At 43.5% G+C, this 17,888-nt stretch overlaps 3 protein-coding genes across 5 annotated transcripts in view; 2 read left to right on the plus strand and 1 right to left on the minus strand.

Annotated features, from left to right (window-relative positions):
• Positions 1 to 12,789, plus strand: part of LOC135910102 (protein turtle-like) — a 103,389-nt gene extending 90,600 nt beyond the window's left edge. For all 3 annotated transcript variants that reach the window (XM_065442137.2, XM_065442138.2, XM_065442139.2), the window contains exon 17: positions 445 to 12,789. In XM_065442137.2, coding sequence (XP_065298209.1) covers positions 445 to 1,321 — 877 coding nt within the window. In that variant the 3' untranslated portion in view covers positions 1,322 to 12,789. The remainder of the gene's footprint in view (positions 1 to 444) is intronic.
• Positions 12,790 to 13,119: 330 nt separating this feature from the next.
• On the minus strand, positions 13,120 to 13,476 carry LOC135910080 (centromere protein S-like). The gene has a single exon (XM_065442088.1). The coding sequence runs from the start codon at positions 13,474 to 13,476 to the stop codon at positions 13,120 to 13,122; it is 357 nt and encodes a 118-aa protein (XP_065298160.1).
• A 555-nt stretch (positions 13,477 to 14,031) lies between these two features.
• The window catches only part of LOC135910104 (26S proteasome regulatory subunit 6B), a 51,594-nt gene continuing 47,737 nt past the window's right edge, over positions 14,032 to 17,888 (plus strand). Inside the window, exons 1-2 of the mRNA XM_065442142.2 lie at positions 14,032 to 14,189; positions 15,189 to 15,266. Of these exons, the coding sequence (XP_065298214.1) occupies positions 14,157 to 14,189; positions 15,189 to 15,266 (111 nt within the window). The 5' untranslated portion in view covers positions 14,032 to 14,156. The remainder of the gene's footprint in view (positions 14,190 to 15,188; positions 15,267 to 17,888) is intronic.

Below are 17,888 nucleotides of genomic sequence, written 5' to 3' on the forward strand. Positions count from 1 at the left end.
CACCAATATCACGTAGTCAGTCAAGTTTCTTAATGGTACGCATGCAAGAGAACCTCTAATATGATCATAATCACCACCAGCCCATTTATGTCTACTGAAGAACACCTGTAGGAGGAAGGCTTCTCTCCCACTGATATATTGCTGCCTCTACCCTGAGTTGTTTTTGGAAGTGATATATTAGTTCCTTTCAAAAATTCATAGCACATTGCATGCAAGACAAAAGCAGCCTGTGCTGTTGTCTATTGACGAAAGCTGTTGAGGTTGAAAGCTCACCTTCTAAAGGAGAACACTGCAGTACTGGAGTTCCATGGCACTACTTGGAGTCAGCACTGGTCATATACCGAGTAGTCTGAGAACCATGGTGTTAGCATGAACAGTTCCACGTGAAATGAAAGGCCTGTTTCCCAATGTGGTGTCCAATGTGCTTGTGCTGCACCTCTGCAGACACCCGGAAGGCCGAATACCAGGTGTAGTGGTGACTGGTGTAGCGGGCCCGGGACCCTGGTGGCCGGTCCCCCCTGAGCCCCCTCCGGCAGCCCCAACAACTCGGCGGCCCGTCATTGCAGCAACCACGCCGCGGGCAAGCAGCCCGGGCTTCCAGCTGCTGCTGCAGGGCTTCCCCGATGACTTGAGCCCTGTGAGTGGTGGTGACCGGTCACTGCCCAGCACGGTGCCATCGAGTGCCGCCTTCTCGACGCCTCCGTCCCGTGAGCCTCCTTGTGGCTTCCGGCCCATCCATGCGCCCCCTGCCATCGTGCCCCGCGCTAGTGTCGCCACTGGCAACACCGGCCGGCAGCCACCTCTAGCCACAAGCTCACCGCCTTGCCTTGGCTATAAAAATGGCGGCAGCGGCTACACCCGCGAGCGCCTGCTGGGTGCAGTGCAGCGCGTCCGGTGCACGGCCCTCCGCCACCACAGTGCTCCTGAGCTGCAGATGACGGTCTCAGCAGGCAGTACGGCAAATGCGGGGACCGCGGCTGTGGCGGCGTCGAGGCCTGATTCAGCAAGCTTGACAAGTGGTAGCTCTGGACGTGGCAGCTCGGCTGGCGCGGCCCGCGGTGACTCTCTGCAGGGAGAGCTGCGTCCAGCAGCAGCCAATCTGGTGTCGTCATCTCTGGTGCCGCCTCGGGACCAGTCGGTGGACGAGAACTACGAGTTTGACCCAGCTTTGAGCCCTGCGTTGGGTGACGATGATGACGCGTGGCGCGGACTGAGCGACAGTGAGCTCTACAGCACCGCCTGGGATGCTGAGACCCGCTGTGCAGCATTGAAGCGCGAGTTCTTGCGCCGACGCCGGCGGCCGCTTGAGAGCGCCTGCTGAGACAAAAAAGGGGGTCTCCTACTCCTCTTCCTAGTCACGGAAGCAATAACGCGCCGACTCGCCTACACCAATGTCACAAACGGCACATCCTATAAGGGCTATGCTGTAGTGGCCTTTCGTGGCAACTCACCTTGTTGCTGCAACCAGTGTCATCTCGAGCTGCTCCCTGCCTTCACTTGCATCTGATGACATTCTAAAGCCATATATGTGGGCCTACCTGTGGCTGACAAAATGCTGTTAACTTGTGGTGCAAGTGTGTCATCAGTCTGCTGTGGGAGATGCTGCACTAGCACAAGATCTTGTGGCTTGCCACGAAAGACCACTGCTTCACACTTCCTGTACCCACATCAGCTCAATGCGGCGATGACAACCCATGTACAGACTGACGTGCTGTGGCCACCTCAGTTGACGAGTGCTGGACGCTCGTGTGCGACAGTCCGAGGACGCTTCTACTTTTGTGGTGCTCGTGCAATGCACATAGAAGGTGGCAAGCATGCAAATTTTTCTTTCTTTTCTCTTCTCATGCGCGTCACCGACATAGTACAAGGGCTTCTCAGTTTATTACTACACTGGCTTCACTTTGCGCGCTCTGAACCCCTCCACCCTCTGGAATGAGATACTTTTTTTTTCGGGTGGACCGACTCACCAGCTCTTGCGATAAAGGGAGTCTAGGGAGCTTGTATGCATGTAAATAGACTGAGGAGAAAAGAAGGTGGTTGTTGCAGAGCGTCGTAGTTCTCGTAATGTTAGTCCCCAGAAGCACAGAACTGTAGACACCAAAACAAAGAATTGTCTTCTTTCTTTTTTTCGCAGTTGCTTCGCTGTGTAACTTATGGGATGATGGTGCCCCATGGCACACTACGCCTGCACACATTCCAAGGTCACCTCCATGCTCCACATATACACCGTCGTAACAATTCCTTAAAAGAAAAGCACACAGGCACATACTACAACCTAAACCCACGACATCCATGTGAGACACACACATTCCTTGTAGAATTTACAGCAAGAGTCAAAATTTTATTGTAGGCTGTCACATCACAATACATATAGTGCAAATTATGCAGCACTACTTGTTGCTGTCTTAAATACAAAGATGGCTAAAAAATTCATCTTATGTTCGCCTCTTGTGCTGGCACTCATGAAGGCGGACAGGCAGTAAGAGACTTGGGCAATTTGCAGCCAGAATTTCTTTACATGCAAGTGCTGTACATAATATTATGCATCATATAACTTTTCTTGCTTTTGGCTGTGGTATTTTATTTTCTAAATTTTTTATTTCGTGTTTTTGTCCAACACTTGCTAAGGATATCCATGTGAGGCTGAAGTCTATTGGTTATGATGTCTGTCTGAAGTGTTTTTGTGGAGAGTTTACAGAATGCTGTTATGTTTGTGAACTTTGCAACCACATGTTCGTAGATTAGTTTTTTGCAGGCAATTAAATCAAGGGGTCTTTATGACTTTTATTAGTTTGGAGGGGTCTTTATGACCTTTATTAGTTTGGATGCATTGCTAAAGTCTCTTTGTAGTTGAGTAAACAATAAGTTTTCTTGCTGTGTTAGAATTATTATAATTTTTACAAATGCTGCAGCCCATGATACCTCAGGGATTAAAGGATGCTTTAAAGGTGCCTGTGACATTAAGGGGCCTTGACTTCCTTGATGTTTCAGTGAGTTTTCTTCTGTTTCTTTCTTTTCAACCTGTCCTTAACCATCACATACTGGAGATAGGAGCTTAGTTTTCAGTTTATTTGCGTGTCAGGCTGTCTTGAAATGAGCTTTGCAAATTTCAAAAGTCTCTTATTGCTTCGTGCCCTGCTGATATTCAAAGATTTGTCTACGCAGCAACCTGCAAGGCTGCTACGTTAAGTCAGCCAGCGGTCATCTTGAACAGATTGCCCACCCTGACACAAATGAAGTGGAAGTATATGTTAAAGAACTGCCACTGTAGGCTTCTAGAGCCAGAACTATACATAAGGTGCAGCAGCAGCATTTTGCAGTCAGCCACATGGTGACATGATGACTTTGATACCTTTATTATTGCTTTGCTCCAAATAATATTGTAAACAGTTATGTATACCTGCCTTGTTATGTAGCTGAGAACCAAAGTGTCTGTTCCTGGTCATGTGTGTCATGGAAGTAGTCTTGGAGACATCCATTACACACAACAATAAAAGGTGACATTTTAAGGCAGGTAAAGTGCATAAAGCATGGAAAATGTCGCCTTGCCAACTAGCTTGGGTACAGACCCTAGAACAATAGAAGGCACAGTAAAAATAAAATGTTCAGAAATAATCTAAGGGGATGCTTAAGATAAATGCCTAATCATGTGCTGCAATGGCCATATTTCTTTTAATTCAGTAAGCACATTTTTCTTTTTTTTTTGCGTACATGTTAAAAGTTACCCAATTTGAAGTCTGACCTTTGGCACTGATGATCATTGATATCATTGTGTGATGTCACAGATTTCTTACTCCATCACATATTTCAATCCTCTGTGCACGAAATGTGTGCAGAGGTTGAAAATTTGAGGTGGTGTTGCTGCCACTTCTTCACCCCCCCATCATTTTTAAAAATTTTTGTTGTTTTATGGTACTGTGCAATACTTTTGGAATATTTGCAAAACAAACTCTGTTGTAGCTGTATGTCATTTCAAGGTTGATTTTACATGCCTTGAATGCAATGCAGTTTACTTATAACAATGATGAAAATTCAAAATATGGTATCATTGAACTAGATATTTGATGTAGATTGAATTTCATGTACATCCAATACTATATGATGCATTACGCGGTACCTTTCATCATAACCAGCAATCATTATATGGCATATCGTTCAGAGTAAACTCGTATCTTTGTAGAAGACCTCTACACTCATTGGAACTAACCTACCTGGTGTTTTAGAAGTGGAATCTAATGATCCAGTTTAACTTAATACTTTTCTTTGGTGTACCTGATATACCATGTACAGAAAGCTCAGCTGCATCGATTGTTTTAATGCTTATGCTTTCACATGTATGCTAACAAGGCAAAGTCCTGCATCTCAGCCAGGACTGCTGTGGCATCGAGTTATGACATGGCTGGCTGCAGTGTTTTGCTGCTGCACACTCCCAGACAGAAACAAAATGAAATGCAGAGGCACATGAACTACAGCACAGCAGCAGTAGAATGCAAAGTAGAGTGTGTTGTTTCATCTGTTCTGCTTGTTTGCTTTTGTGTCATTTATGTGGTATTGCATCTGTACCAAGTGGTTTGCATGGGGCTCTACTGCGATATAACAAGAATGTGTGTACATATTACCATTTATCACAAGTTGTCTAGGCTTAAAAGAAAGGAGAGGCTGAAGCTCTTACCAGTGCGTGTCGTCGTTGAGGGGATGTTGGGATGCCTCTTAAATCAACACGAGTCTGTTGTCACGCACGTATGCTGGGCCCGTTGTGGTCTTAACCACGCTGCTCAAGGGACAGGTGGCTTTTCTGTATAACCTGTGATATCGTAGTGCAACCGATTGGCTGCTAGGCTATCCAGTCGCCCTTTTTCTCTTTTTTTTTTCCCCCTTGCGACTGGAAAGCAAAGATGCATGAAGTAGTGGCAGTTTGTACAGTGATGGCCTCATGAACAGGATTGATTTGTGGGCTTTATTCCAAAGTAACATAGGGTCTGTGAAAAATTGCATAATGGAAAGCTCCAGGTGAATTTCGACAATGTGCGTGTCTGACTTCTACTGTCATTGGAACATGGCTGCTGCAGCCAGGATTGTACCCATGACCTCATAACCAGCCGTGGAAAGCCATAGCCACTTGGTCATTATGGCATGTGCCTCATCAAGACATGTTGGCTTTGGAACATTTTTGCTTCACATTTTCGTGAGCTGAAGGTGGTATAAGAAAGAGAAGTTGGCAGAGCACGCTGTGTTTAGAGCACATTAGGTTTATGTGCCATCAGAAATCACCTTCAGCAGAATTACTAGAAGGGGTGAATTCCTGGAGCGGATGACCTTTTGTTGTAATGTATGGCTGTTGGGCATAACGCCTGAATAATTGTTGCTGACCACTTGAAAGGGTGCTCAAATTTGGCTCTCTGACGAAGTTAGCACTCTTGTCAGATTTGTAGTTACAGTGTACAACCTTGTAACGGCACCTGCTAGATTTTTACAAAATTTAATCTGTTTACTGGCCCTGCTTTTTTTTTAATGGCAGGGAGATTCATCAGTACAACATTTCTGAATTAGCGTGGATGGCGAGTGCAACTCGAGTTGCCTTGTAGACTGGTGGAAAGGCGGTTGGCAGTTGTTGGGACAGAGTTTCATTTCTCACAGTCATCAGTGCTGCATGCCAATGTGTAAGCAAAGCAACTATAACCTACTCACTGAAATGCAATTGAGGGTAAAAAGGCCACAGATAAACCAGCAGACCTGTAAGTTGCGTGATGTGGCAAAAGATGATGAATGGTCAGTTTTTGGCATTTAAACATTGGCAGTTTGGGAAAATCTGGTTCAAAGTGTCTAAAAGTTAAATGTTTCCATTAAAATTTCAGTCAAACTGCACATTTGATAATAATAAATACGTAGCTATTGAATGTAAACCACACTCATACTAGGAGGTGGGTACTCTCCATAGAATCTCACAAGATTCATGTATTTCCTTTGCATTCTCTTAATTTGCATTACATTGTGCCATCTGGTGCTAGCCTGGTTTCATTTTATTGTGGCAAGAAAACTGTGATAATGCAGAGAAACAAAAGCTAGACGTTTTTGGTGTGAAGCTTTAGAGATATTGATGATAGAATGACAGAATTGTGACCCATGCAGTGGGCATGTGCCCTCACTTGCTGTGACAAAATCACACTGCATTTTTACTCTTTAGAGTACAATTTAATTGTATTCTTTTGCAAAGGTACCTCATGTGGGCCCCTGCCGATGCCTCCATTTTTTGCTTAAATCAACTGCAAGATAGTTTTTGCGAGCTCCTTCCTGTATAAGAAAGTAGGAATGGATTTTTGTGTTATAAAAGCTGAATAAATATTGAAACAATGGGTGTTAAAGATAAATTACCAGCTGCGGTAATTTGAATTTGTTTTGAGTAGATCATATTCTGATAGAGATTAAGTTTAGAGAAATAAGTGAATTTGGTAACCATGTAATCTGTAGAACAGGTAGCTACTGGTCTCTTGGAGAGTTGAATTGAATTGAATTCTAGGGTTTTATGAGCAAAACCACCACTTGATTATTAGGCACGCCGAAATGGAGGACTACGGGTTAATTTTTGACCACCAGGGTATCTTTAACATGCCCCCAATGCATGGCACATGGGCATTTTTGCATTTCACCCCCATCGAAATGCAGCCATCGTGGCTGGGATTTGATCCAGCGATCTCATGCTTAGCAGCGCAACACCATATCCGCTAAGCCACCACGGTGGGTTCTTGGAGAGTAACAGAATAGATCACAAGAGAAGTGCATTGGAAGGCTGCAGAATGCTGGATAGAGTGATGAGATTGTGAAGTTTGTGGGCAGATAGAACGAATTAGGTTGAATCAAGGCAGGGATCATTTAAAGTCGCAGGAGGGGTGTACTGTGTACTGCAGTGAGCGTAGATAGGCTGGTATCTAAAAGCCCATAGGCATGGTAGTCACTGTTGTTGGAGCCATCATGATAGTTTCTCTGTTTTTCACACCAGTACATCTCCTATGGTCAGCATGTTGGATGCTTTGTGGGCAGCTTTGTGTGCAGTAGTGGTGGTAGCATCACATGCTAGCCAGGAAAGCCACTCGTGTCCTTAGCAGTAAAGCTGTGCACCTTACCTCATTATGGGTGCACACATTTGTGTGCTTGGTCCTTCCCGCCACCTCCAAGCGTTTATGTCCTTGTACTCCCACTGGAGTTCTTACTTTTGACTTTATGTATTGTTTGTTGTGTACCATCACATTGTTGGACATTTCGGGCAGGAAGCTTTGGTCGGTCCTCTTACCTTGTTTGTTATTTTGACCACCCATAACCTTAAGATCATTCCACATTATCCTGCGGCACTTCTTGAAAGTTTTATTTTCCCACACCTCAAGGACATGAGGGGAAAGAAAACATGGCGGCCAAGGCTTCTAACAAAGGCAGTCCAAATAGCTATGTGGCCTAGGCTTCTCTGCCCATGGCTGCTTGTCAAGCTTGAAATGGATGTAGCATCAGTTACTTCGGCCATTTTTCTAATGTATATGTTCCCAAAGTATGCTTTTTTGGAGAAAATTGAATGGCATGTAATGGCAAGGAAAGCTATGGAACGTTGCTGGTGTTGCTGGTGCTGCTGCTTGGAATACAGTGCATGGGAACATTACCTCACAAGAGGCAGTACAGGAGTCTGGCTAGCTTGATGCTATTGTGTATGGTTCGAGCCATTTAGGGTTTATTGCAATACTATGTGTAGGGAAAATCTGGCACTGCCATTTACACGAGTTTCTTGAAGGGCACTGTGAAATTAAGGGAAAAATGGGCTATACCCATGCAATGCAAAAATTTATTGTAGACATCTAGGAGAGGTCTTCACAAGAATATGCAGATGTGCTGTAGTAGTCTAAGTCAAGTGATGATTTAGCCCTAGAATTCCAGAAAATGTGTATCAAGTGCAAATGCTGCACTTGTAGGCATTTTATAGGTGAATCTGTAAGAGCACATTTATATGTCTGTGAGACAAGCCTCATATAGTATATCTAGTGTTCTTTTAGTGTATATGCGTGCAGTTCATAAGAGTTACAGTTTGAGCATATTCACTTCTTAAAAGGTGTCTTTCAGCCATTTTGCAGCATATGCATACACACATGTTAAATGCTGTACAGGTTAAAGTTGGCTATATCGAAAACATTCAGATAATGTTATCCTTACTTGTTGTTTATTTCTAATACAAAAGAGCCTTTAGATGTCTATCAATAGACATATTGAAAAATTGTTCATTTAAAGTGTTGCCCGAGACCAAGCTGTTAACTGTTTCAAGATGCCTGCAGGAAGTCTTGTGTTCCATGGTTAGAAGGCTTAGCTTGAATAATGCTTGGCTTAAAACATGGTCATGACTGCACAATATAGCTTTCTTAGAGCGAAACTTCATTAAGAAATTCTTGTTTCTTTTATAACACACTTTGCATTAATGTTTACTTTCATAATGTAAAACAAGTAAATGAAGGAAATGGAAAGGTACAATTCAAACCAGCGCATTGTGAGTGCAGACCATTTCACCTTTCCTTCAACTTTTTCAGCACACTGCTGCTGTTCACATTCAGTATAACTACGCTCTAGTGTGATTGCTTGTGTTTTTAATGACAAATGTTTTACATAATAGACAAAAAGAAGGATGATCAACAAAGAAGTGTGATAACTGAGTTCTAAAGAAGCCAAAGACTCATCATAGAAAGTTTCGTGAACTTTTGCTTCACCAAAAAGGTGCAAGTATGAGAAAACATATAGAAATTGGTGATGTCACACTGACATACCTGTACTGTGGTTCGGGCATGATATTCAAGAAAGGGAAGTTCCGATTTCATTTGATCCTGTACTAATCAACATTGCTCTTGGGACAGGAATGAGAGTAGAGCCTTGATAGTAAACTACACTTGTCTATATAAATTGATTTAGCATTTCTCTTTCGTGTCCCTTTAAAGGAGGACAGACAATATTTTCGACTTGCAGATATTTTTTTCCTTGCATTCAGTACAGGTCCAAACTCCTCTAAACCTTGGAAAGAATACCAACATGCATCAGAGTGCCCTCAATAATTTACTACTATAGTTGTTTGTAGAGCCAGTTTCAGTTTCTATATCCCGGAAGTGTACGCATCATAACTTTATGATACATTTTAATGCTCGTTCCAGTGCCTGCCACATGCAAGCACACGCAAAATAACTGTGTGAAGCACTCTCACTTGTTTTTTTTCATTAGCAACGTCAACATACATGGGCTTACTGCTACACGATGTCAGAAATTTTGCTCTGTATCATGACGTCACAATAATGTTGATGCCAGCTTTAGTGTTTCAAGACCAACTTTAGTATCAAATTAAAATATATATTTCCCAACCGTCATACTTGCTAAGTACAAACCTTTTATGTGTGAGAAGAGTGTGGTAGTGTTTCTAGAATTTCAAAATTATGTGTCAGTACTTCTTTAAGTTAAAAAAGAAATTAACTCAAAAGGCCAGAATTTGGCTTTGCCAGCAGATGGTTATACTAGTTGAATCTGCCTGGCAGTGCTCATTATGCTCTCTGTCAGCTGCAGAGATGACAGTAGTCTTTAAATCTAGCTGGATGAACCATGCTATCTGAACCATATTATCTGTTCTAGATGTTTCCTGTTACAATGTGAACCATAAAATTTGATCTTGGTGTGAAAAAAGAAAGCTACGAAAAGCACACACACAAACACACACACACAAACAAAAGCTGTTTGTGTAAATTTTTAGGTCACTGCAAGAAAAGTTGAGCACATTAAAACAACAATGCTTAATTTCTCTAAGGGCTTTCTTTTTTCTGTGGTGCTGTTCTAGTGCACTGTGTTTCATTAGTAGCAGGTGCTAGGCAGGTTGTTGACTTGAAAGCGCTCGGGGTGCATTCTGTAGCTTAAACACTGCTGTCCAGCTTTTACATTTCACGTGCACTTTTGTCACGATAGGGCGAATTTTTCTTGCTGAGACATAAAACTTAAGCGCATTGATGTCATTGCAAGTAGTAACTTGAATTAGCCTCGGAACATGCTCAGATATAAATTAAAGTGTGCTTATGCCTGCTGATTTGGTTGTACTGAGCTCACATCTAGAAGGTTTGTGGACTAAAAAAAGGCTTGACATCCTTTAAAGGAAGCCTTGAAGGGAGTATGCTCTCTTTAAGTTGAACATGACATTGCATGTATTATTTTAAGCAGCTGAGTTCAGCAGAAATACACTAAATTTATGAAAAGGTTATCAGACTCATCATCATATGGGAATTCATCCTTGTAGATTTTGCTGTATTAGCATGGATAGAATTAAGTTGGTGTATATTTGTTGCAACAGAACATGTAACTGTGACTTGCGTGTGCCCCTAGGCCAGAAAATACAGAAAAGTAAAGCTGCTTAAATTAAAAACACTAGTCTCCTGATTGCAGTAGCTATGCAAAACAATAATGCAAGGCATTCTGCCATTGAACCTAGTAACAACAATAGGAATGGATTCATCAGTGCAACAAGGACCAGGATTGACTCAGCACTATAACTATTGACCAACTCAATAATGATGACATTGTTGAAAAGATGCCTTGGATGTGGGGAGCTTTATAATATAAGGCTTTTGGGTACTTGGAGCACATTAAGCTCAGCATCTGCTATGTGCTTTTGGATTTTGGATGTATTGCAATCAGTAGAGGGCTACTTCAACAACCGTTATTAAAGCTGAAGCCTTTCAATCAGTGGCAGAACAGCAGAGCTGCTATGCCAATGCAAGTTATATGGATGTAAACAATAGCATTGTCATTTCTCTAGCACATGTGGTTACCGGACGACTGGAAGGGTAGTGATTTTCAGGCACGCCAGCACTTCTGTTAGTGTGGTGACAAAAAAGCACAGTATGTCTTCAGAAAATTGAAGAGATTACTTATCTATATACACCTTAGGCATACCTGCGTGCACCTCGCATGCCTGCATAGAAAAAAAATTTAGAGTTTGTTTGGAATGGGTTGCCAAGTGCTGCGTGGAGAGTTGTAACAATTCTCATAGATGCCTAAATCCTGTGTAGCATGCAACCTACATCTGGGTTGTGAAAAGAATACTCATTTTTTTCTTCTTATTTATATATTATGTTTACATAATTCAGCTGAGACATGGATAGATTTGTGTTCTTGTTCCAGCACTTATTTTTTTTGGTGCATTTTTTGTTTTATAGTCCCCTTTTGGACTGCATGTGCTTTTCTAAGTTGTTTGCTGTCATGCCTGTGAGTTGTGATATGAGAGTTTATTTTGCTTCTCATAGCACTCTTGGGAAGATACTAAATGATGTGCGAGCTACACTTATGCCTTCATTTGATGTCTGCAAGTGCGTAACATTGATCAAGCTTAATTTTATTCACATTAAATTGCAGTGGTGCTGTTCATGTCGCACCTCACAGTCATCTGAGCAAATGCCGTTATAGTGTTGTTGAGAGCCGTATTATACACAGGTTATTTATTTTCCCTTCTTGCCTTGGCTATGTGAGCTGCACTTTTGTGTCTCACTTGTCCTTGTTTGCCCCGGTGTGTGTGGACATATGCACATGCTAGACACATTTGTTGAATTGTAAGCCTGCCGTCTAGCTGCTTTCATGTGAACGCTGAATTGCAACACCCCTGCCCCCTCGCTTTGTTAGAGGCTGTGGTCATAATGCCTAGGTTGCTGGGTGCTGCTGCATTGCATTGGGCTGGACGAACTGGCAGTCAGCGACAGATGCCAGCATTTGCCTTGATGTATGGGGCCCCGCAAATATCATTGTTAGTGTTGTCATTTCATTGTGCTATTTTGTAGTCATCTCCTCCTTATTCAAATAAGCGACTTCTTGTGTACCGTGTTGTCTTTGGGCTCTCTTACATAATGCCACATCAGGACCTGCTTCTGGCCTGTGCAGAGCTATACTATGCTTGTCAATTATTGGTGTAAACTTTTGTTGCATGTAACCTTCGTGCACTTTGTGACAGCTTGCAATTCCCTTTCATTTTTTTCCGTACCTGCTAAGGAAAATTTTTCTGCATATGCAAGATGTTAAGACATCCCAACATTTAGTAATAATGTGCATATATGTGACCATAGATATTTGCAGCATGGTCTCATAACAACTATGGTAAACTAATCTATATGCCCTGCCCAGACAGTTTTCCCATAGCAGGTAACTAGGCTGATAGTATAAATAGTTGTCACAAAATGGTGACACAAATAATAGTGGCTACACATCTGTGCACTGTCTGAAAGTCTTTAGGCATTTAAAATTACATTATGATCATGCAGATGTGCCACATGCTGTATATTCGCAACAACTGTTTACACTGCACCACACTAACAGCACATCTTGTGCACATTATGCGGGGTCTCACTATATCACTGCAGCTGGCCACGTCCGGCTCCAACTTGTTTGCTCCCAGCCCATGTAGAGGTTATGTCTTTCTGCCATGCCCTTTACTTACTGTCTCCTCATTAAATGTGTTGATGGGGGACATTGTGTATTCTGTACATTTCGAACTGTGTTCTTGCGTGTTGACATTACAGTGGAATATCCTCTGATCTGCTGTCACGGGGAATAAAACAAGACACGGTTTTCTTTTCTGTGTCTTTAATTGTGCATTTCTTGTGCCCAGCACAGCTAGTACAGTCTTATGCATGTTTCTCCCCTGAAACTTGCATATCTCAGTGTGCTTAGCAGTATCAGTCAGCCTAGCTGTACTAACGCAACCCTGTTAACAATTCTGGTCCTTGATGAAGGTCTTTTTTTGTATATTGCATTGCGTAGGAATTCAATACTACTGTAACACATAGCCAAAAAAGACAGTTCAGGGGTAAGCATCAGTAGCTGGATCGGAGCACCATACAATTATCGTTGGATTCACACGCGGCAATGTTGAGAAAAAATAAAATAAATTCATGTGCGCGGTTGACGTGAGCAAACGCTACCATCACTTCGGGTAAGGGGGGAAAACCCGCAACACCAATCATAGCGAAAAGGAAACAAATGATGGATGTGTGTTCGGTCATTAACACCGTTCTGTTCATAAGATCAGTATTTCGAGGACGCGACCGGGCTAATCTCCAACGGCAGCAGCGCACTGCGTCATTCTTGAGGACCCTTGGCAGAAACTTTACGCTTGCCGTCGATCTTCTTGGGCGTGGGCAACAGGCTCTGGAGATACTCGTGAAACTCGCCAGAGTTTCTCGCGATGAACAGCACGTCGTCAGCAGTCACGGTGCTTCTGCGACAGTGTAGTGCCAGCATACTAAGGTCGCGAGCCACACGGCCCACTTCGTGGTGCACCAGTTCAGTAAACGCAGCCACCGTTGCCCGCTGCACAGGAAGACCTCCCTCTGCTTCGGCCATGTCTTCGCAGATGCGTCCCACTGTGTAGTGTACGGCGGCTTTGAGGCACGCAGCATGACTCAGACGCTCCACTTCGTCGGGGTCTCGCGACATCGTCTCGTTAGCAAAAGGCAACGACTAAGAGACACCGTCGCGACGCACACAACAGTTTCAAAGTAATGCTAAGGAAGTTTATGACAGGTTCGCTATTACTTTCACTGTCTTTATCTGCGACACATCCGCTGCCTGGCGCACCGAAAACATCGCGATCATGGAATAATAAATCGCAACCTTGCGCAGTTGGCTTGGATTGTCCCAATAGAATCCTGAATAGTCTTCTCAGTTACCTAAGGCTTTCATACAAGGTGGTTCTTTATTCTATGATAAGTATAGTAGGAAACTCTGCCTCAGGCCTCAAACCAGGCGCTCAGGCAGAGTTTCGTACAATTATTGTATGCATAGAGTTTCTCACTGTATTACTAGCGAGAAACTCTATGATTGTATGCAACCCTGTGGTCTCGGGATGCACGTCGCTAACACAGTGTTGATTTTTGTTCATAATGTATAAATGAAATAGGTGACTTGTAGAAGCAAAAGAAAGAGAAATAAAACTAATACTATAAGATTTAGTTACGGCTTGTCCAGTAGTGTCCGCATGCTTCGTGCCCACATGGAGACTGATTCTTCGCGAAATACAGAGCAGTGGAGCTTGCCAAGTCTGGCATCATTGAAATTATGTGACTTGCGCTACAGTGCTTGCGCCGTGAGGCAAATGCAGCGAGTGTGTTTCTAAAATGGAAGATATTGGCATTATCGTGCCCGACAAGGTAAGCAGCTTGTTTTAGAAACGATGTCACATCATAGGCAAGATGTGGATTGCACGTGTGCCACACAGCCTTGAACCACCGGCAGCTCTTTTAGTCGTTTTGAATATATGCCACCTCAAAACGCTGGCGGTGTGAGGCGACGCGTCGTTTTCCGTGCCTGAATGAAACAGCGTGATTGTGCACAATTGCTTTTCAAGTGTGCAAGCTTCAACTTCATAAGCTCATGCCTCGAGCGAAGCGGTCAGCATTTTACTGCCCATGTGCTACGTAATATTGCAACCTTCTTGATCTTCGGACGTAAACTAAGAAATAAAGAGAAACAAAACAAAAGACGAGGCCTGTACACACTCTGCTCTATTACTGTACTGTGAATCTCGCTGTGTTAACGGAGTTTTGGACAGCGCACGGTTTGCGATTTGTATATGTACTTACATTTTCGATATCGTTGCACTTGATTTGTTTAAATCGCAGCGAATGGTCCTTTGTCGCCGTCACTGTACGGATGACAACTGCCATCGGGCTCTCTAGTGGAGTTCCTTTTGCATTTGTGGCATCCAAAACCTTGAGTGTATGGAGACAACTGGATAGGGCTGAGCTTGGCGTCGCAAGTTACAGTAATGTCCGGGCGTGCTCTTCATGACAAGCACACATTGGAATTCGAAAATATTTAGCGAAGGCACAAGATAACTCAGCAGAGAAAAGTGACGTCTAGCATTTCCAACCTATATTCGAGATGTTCTCCTTCCTCCGTGAAGGCGTGTGCCCTTACACCACAGAGGCCAGTCAGCGTTATTCACCGCGACCTGTTTCCTGCAGAACAAACGGCAACTGTCCCTAGCTCGTGCTTGAGGCAGATTGCTATAACGTGCAGTTCCTCTAACATTCGAGTCTAAGACTTATTGTTCTAAATAATTGATCTTAAAAAGTCCGAAGGCTGATATGTCAGACATTTTGTATGTTTTTGCAAACCCTGTTTGCAGTGCAATACTTTTGTTACAGGAGGAGGTGCTGAACTTGGAACCCAAATTGCCTGGCACAGACGATCAAGATGCAGAGGACTTTTACATCAAGTATAAGGTATGGTTAATATTACAAATCCTTTTCCTAGCCATTGAAGAGGGGCACCATGGTTGTTTTGTCAATGTTAGCGACACTTCAACAAAAATTTTTTAATAGCTTTTAAAGGGCAACTCCGGTGATTTTTTTGACCATGTCAAAGTAATGGAATAATAGGTTCACGAGACCCCCCTGTCACATGTCCGATATTAGAATTGTTCCGCAAATTCAAAAATAATCTTAAATAAACAAAGAAGGTGCAAAAACTAAACCGAAACCTGACCAAGCAGCCGAGCGAACCTCTTTGCGTGACGTCATGAGTGTCCCCAGCGTGGAAGTAAAGCCCCTTAAACTTCGCAAAGTAGTGCCATGCTTTAAAGAATGCCGCCCCCTCTTCACACACTCTGGTCGACGCCGCGTCGCCATTGGCCTAATGACATCTGGGCCCTCGCATCGGCTTCGTTTCTTTACTGTCGCGCTTCAACGCCATTTTCGCTTGAGAAGTGTCTACGGAGTGGTGAGGAACACATGTTGCTGCCTTTGCTCTTCTGTGTTGTTTTGGTTTGTGAACGCCTTGAACTTTCGTGGCAAGTGCAACGTCGTTTCACGGCATTTTCTGTCACCATAACCAGCTGTGCCTTCGTATGCCAAAATAGTTTCAGCAAAGAGAAGAAGCTCTTCTCAATTCTGTCTGGTAATCGCTACGGGTTAGGAAGAAAGAAATGGATTCATCAAATTGGGAGGGAGAACTTCAGACCAACATTCTCCACACGACTATACAAGGTAGTTGCGAGTCTCTCATGGTATAGTCCTACGCGACGTGTACTTTATTTATATAAGTAGTACGGTCGTATTTGGTGTGTTTAATCATATTGTATGCCAACAGGCTTGAAATCACGGGCACACGAGGCTGCGTGCAAAAATGTGATTACGAAACCTTTAGGATTCAGCGCATCCCTCTCTGCATTTTGCGGTTACTAAATAGCCTTCATTAGAGCGAATAGCTTTGTTTGCCTCTTTTGTTCGTGTTCGTCATTGGCGGTCGCCTGGTAGATTTGCGATACAAGCGAAAAGTGTATATGCGCTCTCCCAAAATAGCGCTTGTCACCAAACGACAGCATCATGTCTTTAAGACGTACATCATTCGTGTCAGCTTTAAAGTGTGGCAGTGGAGCACTCGCAAAGAAAACGTGCGGTCGCCTGCTCGTTCACTGGCTGGTTTAGTCATTGTTCGCTCGTTCGTTTGGTTGTTTGCTTACTCGTTCGTTCAACTATTATCGCGTTTCACCACAATTTCTTTGAGACACACGTAATGAGACAACAAATGGCGCTCAATTGAATGAGTGCAAGATTTCACTTACTGCAATTTTGGCCGCGTCATAACGCGGCAATTCTTTGTGCCATCATCACTTCAATAAAGTCAAATCTCACAAATGTTATTTCAGAGTGAGCCCAACCACTCTCAATGCATGCATCTTAGTGCAACTCAGTTCACGACAAGTAAGTCCCTTCGTGAACGGACAAGCTAATGCACTATGAAATGTTATTCGTGATGAGTCACTAACCTGAAAAAGTAATGCACTTGTTTGAGCCTGAACGAAGTGCTGTTACCGCATTACCGCTTCGCAAACAAATATTTAAAAATTGATTTCATTTTCTATATACGCAGAGTCCTGACTCAATGATCGGCCGCACATATTTCTGTCGACATTGAGGCACGAGAAACATAATAGCACCATCGCCCACCTCTGAGCCTTTGCACATGCTTAGAAGAGTGGCAAGTGGGCATGTTGGTGGCACTGTAGTGGCTACACAGCCACTACAGCAGCAATTGCGTTCAGCCTTCAGCAGCAATTGTTCGTGCTTTCTGTCGGCCTTTGTACGTCATAGCTGATATGCGCTGGGAATTCACATAGCAAGGAGGGCGCGGATTATGTACGCTACTGAAGGCTTGCTGGAGGTCAGGATGTTGGCATTCGATCGTAAATGTGTTATTTACAACCATTCACAACAGTATCTTGCGACACTCACTCTAAAAATGTTGCGTACCTAGTTGTAGCACAGGCGATACATTCGGAGTCGTCATGGCACAGCGTTAGGGCTTGTTCAGATACATTTTTAAACAATAATTATCAAAGCAGGAAAAAAAAAAAAGCTGCCATCATTGAATTTGTATAACAATCCATATAAAAATTCTATGCTGTGCATGAAGTTACTCAGAGCTAGAAAGCCAACGCGAATGCTTAAAGCCCACTGCTTTGCCATGCGTGCATTAACACTGCGAAAACTCGTCTGCTACACTAGAGCGGTGTAGGTAGCGTCACGGTCAAGGAGGGAGTGGAGGAGAAACGAGGACAAGTGAAGGTGGAGGAGGAGAATGTTGCTACTTTACGGAGCTTAAGGGGCTTTACGTGGAAGGTGTGCTAGACATGCCGGTCTCGCCCGCTGGGCGAACGAACCAGCGAAGAGCAGACAGACACTCAGCTGATTTGTGACAGCGCCGGACCTTTGGGTGACAGTTTCAGTTGCACCAGCTCTTCGGATCTGTCAAATATTGACAGTTACGATTCTGATGAATTCTATAGCCACGAATTGCCGTTGCATTTCAGCCGCCACCATGACAGCCAGTGCCCATAGGCTACA

This window comes from Dermacentor albipictus, chromosome 4, assembly GCF_038994185.2.
Source record: "Dermacentor albipictus isolate Rhodes 1998 colony chromosome 4, USDA_Dalb.pri_finalv2, whole genome shotgun sequence".
Taxonomy (NCBI): domain Eukaryota; kingdom Metazoa; phylum Arthropoda; class Arachnida; order Ixodida; family Ixodidae; genus Dermacentor; species Dermacentor albipictus.